This window comes from Hypoxylon fragiforme, assembly GCF_022984875.1.
Source record: "Hypoxylon fragiforme strain CBS 206.31 chromosome Unknown GGS25scaffold_3, whole genome shotgun sequence".
Taxonomy (NCBI): Eukaryota; Fungi; Ascomycota; class Sordariomycetes; order Xylariales; family Hypoxylaceae; genus Hypoxylon; species Hypoxylon fragiforme.
In genome coordinates, this window is record NW_026054758.1 from 1,616,122 (window position 1) to 1,631,290 (window position 15,169).

General features: G+C 46.1%; 5 protein-coding genes across 5 annotated transcripts; 4 read left to right on the forward strand and 1 right to left on the reverse strand.

Moving 5' to 3' along the window:
• The first annotated feature begins 17 nt into the window (after positions 1–17).
• GGS25DRAFT_481280 (Oligosaccaryltransferase-domain-containing protein) lies at positions 18–989 on the forward strand. The gene is made up of 2 exons (XM_049260168.1): positions 18–227; positions 288–989. The coding sequence occupies exon 2, from the start codon at positions 344–346 to the stop codon at positions 512–514; it is 171 nt and encodes a 56-aa protein (XP_049118845.1). The 5' UTR covers positions 18–227; positions 288–343; the 3' UTR covers positions 515–989.
• Positions 990–1,439: 450 nt separating this feature from the next.
• On the forward strand, positions 1,440–3,635 carry GGS25DRAFT_180605 (RNA recognition domain-containing protein). The gene is made up of 6 exons (XM_049256624.1): positions 1,440–1,555; positions 1,612–1,921; positions 1,978–2,007; positions 2,829–2,993; positions 3,046–3,369; positions 3,426–3,635. The coding sequence occupies exons 2-6, from the start codon at positions 1,694–1,696 to the stop codon at positions 3,426–3,428; spliced, it is 750 nt and encodes a 249-aa protein (XP_049118846.1). The 5' UTR covers positions 1,440–1,555; positions 1,612–1,693; the 3' UTR covers positions 3,429–3,635.
• Positions 3,636–3,992: 357 nt separating this feature from the next.
• GGS25DRAFT_481289 (PLP-dependent transferase) lies at positions 3,993–6,907 on the reverse strand. The gene is made up of 10 exons (XM_049260169.1): positions 6,748–6,907; positions 6,283–6,592; positions 6,173–6,220; positions 5,986–6,044; positions 5,294–5,769; positions 4,865–5,241; positions 4,685–4,808; positions 4,386–4,620; positions 4,233–4,308; positions 3,993–4,178 (listed from the first exon to the last, which is right to left on the reverse strand). Exons 3-10 carry the CDS (start codon positions 6,196–6,198, stop codon positions 4,160–4,162), a joined length of 1,392 nt encoding a protein of 463 aa, XP_049118847.1. The 5' UTR covers positions 6,199–6,220; positions 6,283–6,592; positions 6,748–6,907; the 3' UTR covers positions 3,993–4,159.
• A 709-nt stretch (positions 6,908–7,616) lies between these two features.
• On the forward strand, positions 7,617–9,870 carry GGS25DRAFT_481291 (P-loop containing nucleoside triphosphate hydrolase protein). The gene is made up of 3 exons (XM_049260170.1): positions 7,617–8,069; positions 8,156–8,778; positions 8,837–9,870. The coding sequence occupies exons 1-3, from the start codon at positions 7,983–7,985 to the stop codon at positions 9,183–9,185; spliced, it is 1,059 nt and encodes a 352-aa protein (XP_049118848.1). The 5' UTR covers positions 7,617–7,982; the 3' UTR covers positions 9,186–9,870.
• Positions 9,871–12,444: 2,574 nt separating this feature from the next.
• GGS25DRAFT_180836 (acetate-CoA ligase) lies at positions 12,445–15,008 on the forward strand. The gene is made up of 6 exons (XM_049256625.1): positions 12,445–12,547; positions 12,636–12,662; positions 12,732–13,894; positions 13,949–14,209; positions 14,259–14,663; positions 14,736–15,008. The coding sequence occupies exons 1-6, from the start codon at positions 12,538–12,540 to the stop codon at positions 14,796–14,798; spliced, it is 1,929 nt and encodes a 642-aa protein (XP_049118849.1). The 5' UTR covers positions 12,445–12,537; the 3' UTR covers positions 14,799–15,008.
• The last annotated feature ends 161 nt before the right edge of the window (positions 15,009–15,169 follow it).

Genomic DNA, 15,169 nt, shown 5'->3' on the forward strand with positions numbered 1-15,169 from the left:
ACCGTGCATTGCGACGCTAGTCACGCTACACCTGTACAGTTTATTACTAAGTATTTATTACTAAGTACGTAACTACAACATTGAACTCCAAGCTGGCCTCAACTTGAATTTTATCCAACATGAACAAATAAAGGAACTCACTCTTGATACTTTTGACATTTATCAGGCCTCTTCAATCTTCGCGGAAGGACCTAAGGCAAAGAGAGATTTTGTAATTGCACAGAAGAGTAAGCTTGCGCTTGTCCTAATAAAAATTAACAACGACCATTGATTGACATACTAGCCAGTTTCTCAACTCTCAACCAAAAATCTCGAGTCTAATCACTCCCGTCAATCGTTCACGATGATTTCCGACGACGATTTGTACCGCCTCGCCATTTTCCTCGGTTCCGTATCCATGGTTCTTATTGTCTTATACCATTTCTTCGAGGTCAACTCCCAAGAAGGAAGCGCGCTCGCTGCAAAGGCCGCCAAGTCAATACCAGCACGACAACCTGCGGCCGTTGGAAAGTAAGCAAACATGGTGAAATTTAATTTTCACACGCGCGAAAAAAACATCTATGGTCTAGAAGGGTATATATCGATGCGAACAACGCGACCTTTAGGATGGAAGGGCCACCAAGAGGCGGGAATTGTCTATTCAAGCTACCAAAAGTTGGGATCCACGGGGGATCTCATTAAACCAATACAATGTATCAAACCTTTCTATATTGACGGCTACCCGAGGGATTATACTAGGTAGCAATTCATGAATGTATGAACTGAAGATATACTAGGTGTTATGGATTACCTACATGTATCTGCTATGACTTGTGTAGGTTCATTGCTTTTGACAACATTCATGATTCATCGTAGATGAACCTCATAATTATCCTAATGTTGTATCTCACAGATAAAAGTTGATTGCACAATGGAATCATGCAGGACCAGTGGCAGTCTTCACTTCAACATAGTATGAGATGTACCTAACCTAGTATTATGTAGGTGGCTACTACCAGCGCAGCGCTAGGTCCGTTTGTAGCCATTGTTTGTACTATGTACCATTGTACCTCTAAGCTAAGCTCAATTTGGTACACGTGCGCCTTGAAAAGTGGAGGCCTCTGGTGATCTGGGCGACTCATTGTTTTCCGCTCCTCCTTCCCTCGCGCGTTCCCTTCTTGATTTCTCTCTTCTTAATAACTGTGACTCTTCCACAGCCCACCCTTCCATCTTCCAACCTTCGCCAACTACAACTTCCCATCTCCCAACAACATCAACACCAACACCAACCTCAGTCGCCGCAGTCTTCTTCCTATCTGAAATCTGCCAACTTGAGAAGACTTTTAATACTTACCTTTTCTTCTTATTGGGCTGCATCCAACTTCGTCAGCCGTCTCTGTCTTGTGTCTGCCAAATCGCGAGACAAAATTTTCAACGAACGCCTTCATCAATAAACCAACACGCCTACCCACCTTCCTTCATTCATTCTGCGCACACGGCCAGGGCCCTTTGCTGCAACATTCCAAAATTTGACAAGTCTCTCCCTGTGTTGATACACCAAGGTTCATTACAAGCCGTTGCGTCTTACCGATCACCTTAGTACATCATCCGTTAGGCCGACTCTATTTGTAGCCTGATCTTTCGACGCGCTTAATCATTACCCCATACTCGCTCTCAACACATATCACCGATTTCTAATCAAACAATAATCAACATGTCTGGAAAGCTCGATCAGTCTCTGGACGAAATCCTCTCCACTCAGCGACGCACAGTTGGCGGTCGGCGCCAGGCCCCGCGACGTTCTACTCGACGACCTACCACGACGGCTCCCGTTGGCGGGGTTCAAAAGACTTCGAAACAGCCTCGTACCGCTGCGAACAAGCAGATTCCTGCTAAAGCGGCTGGTGGAAATGGAGAGAGCAAAGTGGTTGTCAGCAACCTAGTAAGTCTTGAGGCGGATTTTCTCTTCATTCTTCGAATTTGCTAACAACATTCTAGCCCAAAGATGTAAACGAAACCCAGATTAAGGTATGTTTCCTAGGGCTATTGCCCGCGGAATTTCGTCGGCATCTTCCCTGAACCGTACGCTCGTATCTGAAATCGAACGGAATGATTATACTTCCCTTCCAGAGATGGTTCATTTTGGCTCGTCGAAAGGCCATAGTATTGCTTAGTCTCCTCCCTGACTATGCGCGCGCTTCGTGCTATTGCAATGTCGGGAGTTGAGCTGTCCTTGTCGCGCACCAATATTGTTAGATCTCTGGCAGGCTTGGCAACCCTCCATCGCAGACTACAATGCGCAGGCGTAAATGGACTTGAGCATATCTTGAACTTTCAATCTCGGCTCTCGAGATTGAGACTTTGGCGGAAATCCATCCTTTTACGGGATAATTGCAACCCAGCGAGCATGTCAGTGAGCAGCAGCAGACCAGAGCATACTTGTTTATGCCAACATGATTACTGGCGCTATAAGTCCTATAGTGGGACCGGGCTAAGCAAGGCGAGCCCTCCAATCGTATTACTCGGACGCGGAGGCATCTAGTACGAAATGGATATAGGAGAGCATTGAAGACGAGCCGGGCGTCATTACGCGTAATCATGTCCATCACATATGGTTCATTTGGCCGCACTGTGATGGAGTCGGGAGTCATCATGGGATGAGCAGATGGCCAGTGGGATTGGTTACTTACTACTAACGCTCACTGCGTGCTCGTTGATGCTGATTTACCTTTGGATGTTTGCCATGAACATTTTCTGTCGGCTAGGATTCTTCGACCGTCGATGTTATCTTCACACCTTGCGTGCACGTCGCATGGATTTCATATGACTAACATTCGTGCCCTCCATAGGAGTATTTTGCCACCTCAGTTGGACCCATCAAGCGTGTGGAGCTTTCCTATGGCCCGAATAGCGTCAGCCGTGGTATCGCTACCGTCGCCTTTTCCAAGCCGGATGGTGCCAGCAAGGCCTTTAACGCCTTGAACGGTCTTCTCGTCGACAACAGACCCATCAAGGTCAGCTTTTCACATACTCGGCCTCTTTACGCCACATACTCACCTCTTACAGATCGAAATCGTCGTTAGCGCCGCCAAGGCCGCCGAGATTGCTCCTCCTCCCAAGACGTTGACTGAGCGCATCTCTCAGCCAAAGGCGCAGCCCAAGTCTGCTGCCAATGACAAAAAGAAAGAAGCTGCCGGAAAGGCCAGTGGCTCCGGTGCTCGTGGTCGTGGCGGAAAGCGACGTGCAGTCCGTAACAGCCGACCGGCCAAGAAGACGGCTGAGGAACTGGACCATGAGATGGCGGATTACTTCGAAGCTGCGACTGAGAACGCTAACGGTGCAGTCCCTGCTACCACCAACGGCGATGCCCCCATGGAGGATGAGATTCTAGTATGTTCCATTCAAAAATTATTCTCATTATTTCCCTTACTTACCTATCGATCTAGTGAACGAACAGCAGACCGAGCTCGAGTTTGATGGCGAATAATACTTTGGGTCATCAGCTGCTCGCTTTTCCTCTTCCGTCTTGAAGAAGATTATCTCTTTTCTTTTGCTTTTTCCCCCTCGGGCGAGGTTGGTAGTGGCATGGGAAGGAAGGAATTTCGTGTCTCCGTAGTGTAGATGGTAAATCGGTACCGGTCTATTTCATTCCATTGAGACGCATGATTGGCTTTCGCAGGTAGTTAGTCTACTCGCTGGGTATTACGGTCCAGTACTCTTGATTTCATACTCTTAAGTGATGATATGATTTGGGAGTGAAACAAGCAATTCTTGCAACGAGTGTAATGCCAGTGGTTCGTGGCTCATATTGCTCATCTAGTTAAGAGGTGGAAAGGAATACCAACGTTGAAGCTGATAATTGATGTCAATTCCTCCAGGCTTGCTGAGTCCAATAGTGAGTGATTCAGATTTAGGAGGAGAATTCGTATCCGGACGCGTAGAATGGCTTATGGAGATACCGCTATCGCGCGTGTATCCCTTACGGCATTTAATTGTCACAAGAGAATTGCAAACTATAATAGAAACAGCAACTTGATGTAGGGAAGATAGCTCTAAGAGACATAGACTGTATCATCTCGAATACCAGTATCTTTTCTTATAAATCTAAGAAAAGAGAATTGTTCGCGTAAACGTCACCTTCCGGCATGTACCAATACTCGGCACTTTGCAAAGTAAACCTTTAAACGAACTTCTTGAATCTGTAAGATTTGTTAGTCATATGTTTTTGTGTTTCCAATAAGAGTTTAACTTACTTGTTGACTACTCTCTCAATACCGTCGCAACCCGCCGTTAAAGTGTCCATTTTTGGACCGTACGAGAATCGGACAACTGGTAAGCAGTTAGCGGCTAACGAAAAACAATCATCCTCGTATATGGGAATTGGACAGTTCACAGGGCAAACTCACAGTGATGGCAGGGGCTGTCGAACAAGTCCCGACGACGAGAGGGGTTCAGATCAAAAAAGATGCCTGGAACAACAATCACCTTCTCCTCGAGGCAAGCCTGGAAGAAATTCAGGCCATCTGAGATTGGGCCCGGCAGCCCTTCAAGGTTCAACCAGAGGTAGAAAGTACTGTCCGGCACGTATTTGATGACGAAGCCCATGTCTCGTAGGCGCTTAACCACGTAGTCTCGCTTGTCCTAGACAAACTGTCAGGCTTCATGTGCACAGATACAGGAATTTAAGGGTCAGAAAGTAACTTACTCTGAAGTGGTGCTGGAGGGCCTCCATCTCCTTGCGAACAAGGGACGGCTCGAGCATAGGAATGGCTGCCTGTTGGAAAGGCGCGTTGGCTCCACCGTCGAGGTATGAACCGCAAGAACCGATGCTGGGGGCGCTTCATTAGTGATCTTGTTCGATAAAATAGTCTCTACTTGTACTTACGCCTTGATGAACTCCTTGGGTCCTAGAATCCATGCAATACGCCATCCAGGAAGACGGAAACGCTTGGTAAGCCCGTCGATTATGAGCACGTCGTCCTCGTCTACATCCTCAATGTTCTCGGCAGCTGAGATTGTACTACCGTCGCAGTCACTGGTGTAGTTGTAACCAGAATAGAACTCATCGCTGACAAGCGTTGCACGTCCACGGCAGATGTCTTGTATCTCAGCCAATTCAGGGTTTGCCACAACTCTGCCCGTAGGGTTTCGAGGGTTCGAGGTAATGATGACAGAAGTACCTCGGGCAATCTCCTTTGCGATCACATCAGGATGGATGTGGTAGCCATCTTCCTCGGAGAGAGGAGTGGGAATGGCAGCGAACTATTTGATATTAGAAAATTAGACTTTGTAGCCTTTGAAGGAATCTACTCACGTTCTTGAAGAGCGAGAGCATCTCATTGTACGCGGTGTAGTCAGGAATGAAGAAGCCGACATAAGCATTATTCAAGACGGCTGCAATTCGAATCAGGCCAGCTCTGCCACCGGGAACAATAGCGACATTCTCCCACGAGTACTGGCTATCCTTGCCCTGACGGTGCATCTCGTTGTACATCCTCGCTACAGCGGCACGGAGAGGCTTGATACCAGCAGTTGGGCCATATTCTCTGAGGGCGACTGATACATCTATCGTATGGGGGCGCTCAAAGCAACCCTCGATATCATCTTCAACTTCAGGTGCACCCTGGCCAAGGTTGGCCCATTTGTCAGGCTCTTCAAGGAAGCCGTACTCGGCAGCACGCTCCGTACACCATACAACACCGGTAGAAGCACGTGAAGCGTCTAAGCCAGCGTGGGGAAGGTGGCCCGGGTTGGCCGCACGGAACTGGCGATGGATCTTGGAACTCGTCTCTGCCAAGATATATTGTTAGTGATATATTATTGTTTTTACCGAGACATACTGCTGCAAATAGAGTATCAAGGCCACGTTTGCCAAGTGCCAAGACCGCCACAACCTATATATCAGGCCGAGCACAAGGCAGAAACGTGCGGTCCTTGGCAGTATTACAACATGAAAGTCCCGATAAGAGCGGGGGAGGGCACAGAGTATAAATATAAATATCATACCATTAGCACTTGGATCACCGATGCTAAATCTTCTTCGTGGGACCCCAGTGTTCCTGTTCCTATGGTTGAGTTTTAGTAATGTCCACAGGTTTACAATAATTGTTGGTGTGTTTTCTTTCGAAGGTGACCAGATGGAAAGGCAGTATGCAACAGGGATCTTATGAGAGAATTTGAGGTATGGACTTACATGGAAAACTTGCGATTGTTGAACATTTTGACGGTTTGCGCAGGCAACCTAATGTCGCAAGTGGTAAGTAAAAGGCGAGAGAAGTTGGAGTATAGATAGATAGAATGTACTCAATCAAAGGTGTCGATTAGTCAAGAGGAACAATGTTCCTTTTTAAAGACTTGAACAAGGGATGAGAGTCACGCAAGACAGGTTCAGGCTGAGAAAGACGGAGGGGGGGAAGGGGAGGATGATATCGCGATCGTTGTCGGTGTGCCCTTTGGGTTCTATGGCAAAGTGGGGTACTACCAAAGAGGAACGTCGATTCTTGTGGGCTGTGTGGATCATTAAGTCAAAGTACACGTAAAAAGTTGCACTGTTGTAGACCCAACTTGAAATGGCATGGGACGCGGGCCGGTGATCAATCAATCTGACATTTGTCTAGTAGGTAGGTATGTAAGTAAGTCTAGTCCTGTTACAATCGAAGTTGCAGAAGAAGAAAAGAAGAATGGTGGAATGGTAAATTCCGATTCTTATGACAGGAGGGTACCACAGAGTACCTAATACTATGGATACTATGGATACTATGTACATACCTAGTAGTAGACACTGGGTAGATGCTTCCCTACGTGTTAGGTATCTAGGTTAGGCAAGTACGATCGATAGAGTCGGATAGACAATGGATATCAACTGTTACTACTAGGTCTACTGGTTTATTCAAGTTTTAACATCATACCTGCCTGGCCCTAACTACTAGGCACTACTAGTAGTATGTACAATACAGTAGTAGTGAATTTTGTCGATAGGCTGATAAGAAAAAAATAAAATAAAAAGTGGTTTTTGGGACACTGATCGATCTATGCATGCCACCCAACAGTGCATCTTACGGAAGTAAGGTAGGATCAAGTTACACTGCCGTCCGTACCTCCCTTCCATTACATATCTAGCAAGTGGTACTTATAGTTAAAATGTAACTCATCATTCGCGTGTAAGTGCAATTTTGAAACATCAGGATGGAAGAAACCGGAATTCATATTGGAGAGACAATGTAATCCCTACCAATCTTTATATTACCTGGCCGCCGGAGGAAACAAACTTGAAGTGAACAGATGAATCTATATTATATCAAAATTGATGTTATCGAAGTATACTTCAAGTTAGGCTCTCTGTTTTTCTTTACTTTCCCGATTCATTCACTTGCAGATATAATATGCAAAGTACTCATATTTTAGCCATATTTATTCATTTATTCATGGAAGCATACTTGCTTGCAACACTACTGTTACACAGATTTCAAGGCGAGTCAGATCAGATCCATGAATGTCTCAAACTGGTTTTCGTAAAAGATCAATCCCTGTGCCGGTGAGGGGGACGGGACTTCCTGTCGGAGTCCCCGTCTGTACTTTCCGTCATCTTAGGTACTTGGACTTGCCCCGCACAAAGACAAGACGTACATATGTTAAATGTTCAAAGTTTGAAGTACCCTAGGTTAGGTAGGTTAAAATACTTTTTGACTGCTGTGGTAGTGCCAAAAACGCCAGGCGGTGGCAGATGGCATTAAAATAAAACGCGTTCCAAATTCAATTAACGCGTCCCCGATTCTTGGCAGCTTAACAAGTCACTTTTATTCAAATGGTATCTAGTTACTTACCAGCTAGCTAACCAGTACCTATACCTGCCTGTCTTTCATATTCAATGTTTGTCTTATCAGCAAATATATGAATGAATGAATGAATAAACAAAAGCTCTCGCCTGTCTATAATTCATCATCGCAGCTTTATTACTACTTGGAACTACATACTCTGTATACAAACACCCATGAACCACAAATATGGCGTTGATTGTGGACAAACACCGACCGCGCTCTCTCGATTCATTGACTTACCACTCTGAACTATCCGAGAGACTTCGATCTTTAGTATGTACTTCCACATCACATGGCCCCTAGGACTGTTGCATGTCTAAGCATATAGCTAACCTAACAACTCTTTTTTTTTTAAATAGGCTCAAAGCGGCGACTTCCCTCATCTCCTCGTCTACGGCCCCTCCGGCGCGGGTAAGAAAACTCGAATCGTTGCAACCCTTAAAGAGCTCTATGGACCTGGTGTTGAGAAAATCAAGATTGATGCCCGAGTTTTCCAAACTACCAGCAACCGCAAGTTAGAATTCAACATTGTAGCTTCGGTTTACCACCTCGAGATTACTCCGTCAGATGTTGGAAACTATGATCGAGTTGTCGTCCAAGATCTGCTGAAAGAAGTTGCCCAGACACAACAAGTTGATCAGTCAGCCAAGCAAAAGTTCAAGGTTGTTGTCATCAATGAGGCAGATCATCTAACACGGGATGCTCAAGCAGCTCTGAGAAGAACGATGGAAAAGTATAGCCCAAACCTACGGTTGATATTGCTAGCCAACAGCACAGCCAATATAATTGCACCCATTCGAAGTCGAACACTCCTTGTACGGGTCGCTGCGCCCACAGTCGACGAGATTGCTAGTGTTCTAGCAGATTCAGCCAAGAAAGAAGGGTGGCCTGTTGTGAAGGGATTACATAAGAGAATTGCCGAGGAGAGTGGACGGAATTTAAGAAGAGCATTACTAATGTACGAGGCTGTACATGCTCAAAAGTGCGTTCTCGTCTCATTCCCAGTTTATTTGCACGTTTATCTAACTGACCAATGATAGTGAGAAAGTCACGGACAACACTCCTATTCCGCCCCCTGATTGGGAAGCACTAATCTCGCAGATCGCCAAGGAGATCATGGAAGAACACTCACCAGCCCGTATCTTGCAAGTTCGGTCGAAGCTATACGATCTTCTTACGCACTGCATACCCCCCACCACTATCCTCAAGACCCTGACTTTTAAACTTATCCCTATGATTGACGACGATTTGAAATATGAAGTTATCAAGTGGTCCGCCTTTTACGAGCACAGAATAAGAACGGGAACCAAGGTCATATTTCACCTGGAGGCTTTTGTCGCCAAGTTCATGAGGATAATCGAGATGTATTTGATGAGCATGGATATGTGATAACCAAAAGGATAGGTACTTTAGGTCTTCGGCGCCTTGTTCATAGAGCAATGCGGGCTGGATCACTATATCGCGGCGGGCTTGTTTGGAAGACAAGGCGTATTTGGTTCCTAGGTAGTAATGGTATCCGTTCCCCCTCGGGAGTGCAAATTTATAACAGGATTTGGCAACCATTTCTCTTATCAGACGATATGAGTGGACTCGAGGCAGTCAACTGAGCTCAGGAGCTGTGGGTTGGGTGAATAGGTAGGTACCTACCTACATATATAACCAATTACAACCTATCCATTCCGATGAGTTCCGGAAGCGCCAGTATGTCAACAACCACGCTCTTCCCGAAAGGCCGAGTTGGCTCCGCTTCGAGTTCAACGTCATCCCGACAACGGACACATTTTGAGTGACCGAGTGCCGACAGCTTGGATAGCAGCTGCAGCAATGGTGGGACTAAGGCTCCAGTCTTGCATATACATAGCCGTCACCATACAGAATGCTTAATTCGACCTCGGTTAGTAAACGATCAGTGTCCAACATATCGTACCAGTTTTAGATATACATTCCTAATCAAAGAGTATGTATGTCCAGTATGGTACGATCAACTCCCATCGCTCGACTTCATGATTACTACATAGCCAAGCCGAGCATCTTGTCTAACCGGAAAACTAGTTTCCCCCACAATCCCAAGACCACGTTCTGGGCAAGGATCAAGGGAAGCTTGGCAAAGTGACGATGGTATTGCAGTAACATCTCACATGATACATCTCCCGAACATCTAACCTGGGTATCCGAGCTGCTCTGGGTGTTTAGATAATAGTCGGGATATCTATCTACCTACCTAGGCAGGCACCTAATTATTATGAGTATAATTTTACTTGAAAGCAAAGATACAATATAATAGTTATCCTCACCTACTAATAAACCGAAATTTATGTTGGTCATCATCACTATGAACATGCACCGAAGTACGGATGAAACATACATATGTAGGTACGCAATGAACATGCGTTTATGTAAGCTGCGAGGATCCCTACATAATGTAGGGCTTGGGCTAGATATTCAATGTTTCTTGAGGAACATGAGAGTACATACCTATACTTGTAACGGAGCTGCGGAGGAATGATATGTTAAGCGCATTAGCTCATGCAAGGGCTAGGGTACTAGGAAGGAACGGATGCGGGGAATTTTGGGGGGGACGAGGGGTAAAGAACCCTGGAGGCGAAGACAAGCTTACCCCCGTTCTTGGGACAACGGTAACTACCTATAACTACATATTACCTACCTACTATGTAAGTACATAATGTAGTGAATATCTATTATTCTATTATAATATGTATGTACCACTTCTGTTGCATTGAGCGACATGTTCGCTACTTACAAACCATGTACTTACCCCTACCTCATATGCAGTTTATATGTAGCTATCCCCCTTTTCGCTACGCCAACAACGCTAGATAATCTAAAGAGAGAACCTTGGGTCTCTTTACTCACTGATGAACAGATTGCTCTCCGTTCTAATAGTGAGATGGGAAAGGTTTGGGTGTGGTTCGCCAAAATGTTTCCTCATTCTTAACCCGGTCATCCTGAAGGGGTACACCAACTCACCAGTCAAATGGTATTCCTTAACTTGAATATATTATATTTATATGTAGCTTGTGTGGGAGGCTCACAAGTTCTTCAAGCATAATGGGCCATATCCTCACTATTGTGAAGATTAATACCTACCTAGGTAGATTTCTAAGGTACCTAGAATATAGACTGCTAGTTACTAGGCATTCATTCATTCAAATTTGCCTTGATGATTCCAAGTCTCTGGAGACATGATTGTCTATAGGTAATCCAGGTATCAAGTCATAGAAACAGGCAGGGAGGTTGCAAATCTCGACCTATCTGTGTATGCCAATGCCAATGTCCGGTCCAAAGGGTCCTGCAGCCTAGGGCTCCAGCTAGCCCATCCTGCTCATGCTACCCATCCATTAATTACTACCTACCTAGCTGCCTAGGTACCTACATACGTAGTGGTAGGTAGTAAGGCAATCTAAGAGGGTGTGAGGTCAATACCAGCCTGCGTGCGTCAAGAGTCAGGTGAAGGCGTAATAAGATAATTGCACTATAGATAAACTTGAGGCGCTCTCGGCATCCCAAGGAAGCTACTACATATGTATAGCGTGGGGAGAGCTGGGAGGTTCCATTCAATAGACTACTAGGGATGTATGTATGTATGTATGTATGTATGTATGTCTGGTAATCTGTTAGTCTAGTAGTGTAGTCTACAAGTAGTCTAGAATGGAGAAGACGAGGATTAGGATCCATACGTACGAGACGGTCGAACGGTCGAGCGGAAGGTGATATAGCCCCACATCGTCATTTTCAAACACCCCGGTCCGAGTCGGCGAACGCCCCAACCAAAACAAAAAGACCAACCAAGAGCCAGTTAAGTGCGATTGGTAGGTAATAGGTAGTTGTGACCTTGACTAGCAGGTCACGTTTTGGAACCTAAAGGTGAATATGTGGAAGGGACTAACCTGCATTGCACAGTACTGGGTAGGTAATTACTGCATATGTATATGTATGGGATCATGCCGATGTTAATGTTGGGATGTAGTACTTACATGTACCTACATATACATCTGTACTAGTCCACGACTCCACGTACCTGCCTTATGGACCTTAAAGTACTCATCCGTACTTCGCTCACTTCGCATACCTAGGTAGGTAGGTGCAGCTCGTAGTAGTATAGTGGTACAGCTCATGGTGCAATACATACATGTACATAGCATGCTCAGGCGTGACACCCAATACTTTTGCCGTAATACAAAAATGATACAAAAAGTGCCTCGCCCTCGTCCACCACAGCTGAGCTATACTTGCCATGTTTTGCTTTTTGTCTCTCATTCCCCAGCTACCCTAGTCTTCCGACTTACCTTAGACTCAACTTTTAAACTACATAGTACCCTCCTACATAGTACAGTTATTAAATCACTTCTATATAAAGTTCAACCCGGATATCCCGTCGCACACAGATAACTACCAATTCCCCTTACGCCTTACACCTTATACCTTGTGCCTTATACCTTGCGCCTTACACCTACACCTACACCTACGCCTAACCTTCTCATCCTTGAACTTACTAGTACCTACCTAGTACCCCGCAGTGTCAACGACCGAAGCACCCTCCTCCTCTTCAACACCCCGCCATCATCATGGGTGACCAAAAAAAGGCTCCAGTGGTCGCCGAGGCCCATCTGGTCGATACCTTCCGTGAGATTCCCATGCTTTCCCATGAATTCACCTAAAGTATCTGAAACATTGAAAGTCGTGCAATGCTGACTCAGACCCAATAGACCCTCCGGCAAAGATGCTTGAAAGTGAGTTTGTTCGTCCAGGAGATACAATCATGTCATACATGCAGCTCCGACGCATACGAGTTGTGAACCAAAACTAACAAGAACACAGAGCATCCCAGCAAACCTCATCTCACTGGTAAGTAAGACCAAATAGCACTACAAAGAAGAAGAAACGCGAGAATTCATCTTCTCTAACACAAGCCAGGCCTGGAGGAATATCAGCAGTTGTACAAAGAATCTATCACCGAGCCTGAGAAGTTTTGGGCTAGAAACGCCAGGGAACTATTAACGTGGACTCGGGATTTTGAAACTACCCGTACCGGGTCCCTAGCCAATGGCGATGTCGCTTGGTTCCTTGAGGGCCAGCTCAATGCTTCCTACAACCTCGTTGACCGACATGCTTTCAAAGACCCCAACAAGGTCGCAATCATCTACGAGGCCGATGAGCCAAATGAGGGTCGCAACTTAACCTATGGCGAGCTCCTTCGGGAAGTCAGCAGGGTTGCACATGTCCTCAAGAAGATGGGTGTCCGAAAGGGTGATACCGTCGCTATCTACTTGCCAATGATTCCCGAGGCCGTCATTGCATTCCTTGCAATTTCTCGGATTGGAGCTGTCCATTCCGTCGTCTTTGCTGGCTTCTCGGCTGATTCCTTACGTGACCGTGTTATCGATGCGCAGTCCAGAGTAGTTATTACGACGGATGAGGGAAAGCGTGGAGGGAAGTTGATAGGTACCAAGAAGATCGTCGATGATGCGCTTAAACAGTGCCCCGACGTGAATGGCGTACTCGTCTTCAAGCGCACCGGTGCTGATGTTCCTTGGACGCCTGGCCGTGATCTCTGGTGGCACGAGGAAGTCGAGAAATGGCCCACATACATCGCTCCGGAGCCCATGAACTCTGAGGATCCCTTGTTCTTACTATACACATCTGGTTCAACCGGAAAACCAAAGGGTGTCATGCATACCACTGCCGGATATCTGCTCGGTGCTGCGATGACTGGCAAGTACGTATTTGACATACACGACGGGGACCGGTATTTCTGTGGTGGAGATGTCGGCTGGATTACCGGTCATACATACGTCGTTTATGCACCCCTTTTGCTAGGAGTCTCTACGGTAGTTTTCGAGGGTACTCCGGCTTACCCGAATTTCTCACGCTACTGGGACATCATCGCGAAGCACGAAATCACACAGTTCTATGTAGCACCGACGGCGTTGAGACTGTTGAAGCGTGCTGGCGATGATTTTGTCAAGGCACAGATGCCGAAATTGAGAGTCCTAGGATCCGTGGGTGAACCTATTGCGGCCGAGGTTTGGAAGTGGTACTTTGAAGTAGTTGGAAAAGAGGAGGCTCAAATCGTTGATGTAAGTTTTTGTGACGATTATCTTAAAATGCAATTTCTAACAGAAAAACACCAGACCTATTGGCAAACTGAGACAGGCTCCAACGTGATCACCCCCCTCGCTGGAGTGACACCGACCAAGCCAGGCAGTGCTTCTTTACCTTTCTTCGGGATAGAGCCTGCTATTATTGATCCCATTTCCGGGGAAGAGATTTACGGCAACGATGTCGAAGGTGTGCTAGCCTTCAAGCAGCCGTGGCCAAGCATGGCCCGTACCGTGTGGGGTGCACACAAGAGATATTTGGACACATATCTGAATGTCTATAAGGGTTACTATGTAAGTGCAGAATACCGGATTCACTTGCTTGAAAGCTAACAAGTTCAAGTTCACGGGTGATGGAGCCGGCCGTGACCACGAAGGCTTCTATTGGATTCGGGGACGAGTGGATGACGTAGTTAACGTCAGTGGCCACCGTTTGTCAACTGCTGAGATTGAGGCTGCTCTGATCGAGCACCACTCGGTTGCTGAAGCTGCCGTAGTTGGTGTTGCTGACGAGTTGACTGGACAAACTGTCAACGCATTCGTAGCTATCAAGAACGGCAATGACGCCTCAGATGCTTTGAGAAAGGAGTTCATTCTGCAAGTGCGAAAGAGCATCGGACCCTTTGCTGCCCCCAAGGCGGTCTATATCGTGCCGGACTTACCAAAGACGCGAAGCGGCAAGATCATGCGCCGTATCTTAAGAAAGATCTTGGCTGGGGAAGAAGACCAGCTTGGCGACGTGACTACAGTTCGTACCCCTACCCCCCTTCTCCCTCTCTTTTCCTGGCCTTCAACGATGAATACTCACACGTTACAATAGCTTTCCGACCCTTCTATAGTAGACAAAATCATCGCTATAGTCCACGAAAGCCGCAAGAAGTAATTGTTTGATTTGGTAGACGGGCTTGACTTGTTATTGAAATTCTGATACCATTCTGTCTTGGAATTAAGGGGTTGAGCTGTGTATGATCTGGACGTGTTGGACCCGTATTGTGGCGACTGGGTTTACTCTTTTGATGCGTCGTGATCTCGGCACAACTATAAATTCGAGAACTAGGTATATGTCAGCCGTCCAGACCATGTGTTTATAAATGTTGCTAGCTATTTAAGATTACAGCTTAACAACACAAAGCTATGGATTGCCTGGCAATCATTTCGCTGTCAGTGTTTTATTAGTCAACCATTTGTTACTATTTCAACTATTACAGATAACCACAATTGATGATCAATAGATTCTTTGAATCCGAATAAGCC

Excerpts from the sequence above, each read along its gene's own strand:
- GGS25DRAFT_180605 (XM_049256624.1), top strand. The coding sequence starts at position 1,694 with ATGTCTGGAAAGCTCGATCAGTCTCTGGACGAAATCCTCTCCACTCAG. Across the intron at positions 1,922-1,977 it reads AAGTGGTTGTCAGCAACCTA|CCCAAAGATGTAAACGAAAC; the intron begins GTAAGTCTTGAG and ends ACAACATTCTAG. Across the intron at positions 2,994-3,045 it reads TCGACAACAGACCCATCAAG|ATCGAAATCGTCGTTAGCGC; the intron begins GTCAGCTTTTCA and ends CACCTCTTACAG.
- GGS25DRAFT_180836 (XM_049256625.1), top strand. Across the intron at positions 13,895-13,948 it reads AGGAGGCTCAAATCGTTGAT|ACCTATTGGCAAACTGAGAC; the intron begins GTAAGTTTTTGT and ends GAAAAACACCAG. Across the intron at positions 14,664-14,735 it reads AGCTTGGCGACGTGACTACA|CTTTCCGACCCTTCTATAGT; the intron begins GTTCGTACCCCT and ends ACGTTACAATAG.
- GGS25DRAFT_481280 (XM_049260168.1), top strand. The coding sequence starts at position 344 with ATGATTTCCGACGACGATTTGTACCGCCTCGCCATTTTCCTCGGTTCC.
- GGS25DRAFT_481291 (XM_049260170.1), top strand. The coding sequence starts at position 7,983 with ATGGCGTTGATTGTGGACAAACACCGACCGCGCTCTCTCGATTCATTG. Across the intron at positions 8,070-8,155 it reads CCGAGAGACTTCGATCTTTA|GCTCAAAGCGGCGACTTCCC; the intron begins GTATGTACTTCC and ends TTTTTTAAATAG. Across the intron at positions 8,779-8,836 it reads GAGGCTGTACATGCTCAAAA|TGAGAAAGTCACGGACAACA; the intron begins GTGCGTTCTCGT and ends GACCAATGATAG.
- GGS25DRAFT_481289 (XM_049260169.1), bottom strand. The coding sequence starts at position 6,198 with ATGTTCAACAATCGCAAGTTTTCCAT. Across the intron at positions 5,242-5,293 it reads TGCTCTCGCTCTTCAAGAAC|TTCGCTGCCATTCCCACTCC; the intron begins GTGAGTAGATTC and ends AATATCAAATAG. Across the intron at positions 4,621-4,684 it reads CCCTCCAGCACCACTTCAGA|GACAAGCGAGACTACGTGGT; the intron begins GTAAGTTACTTT and ends CAGTTTGTCTAG.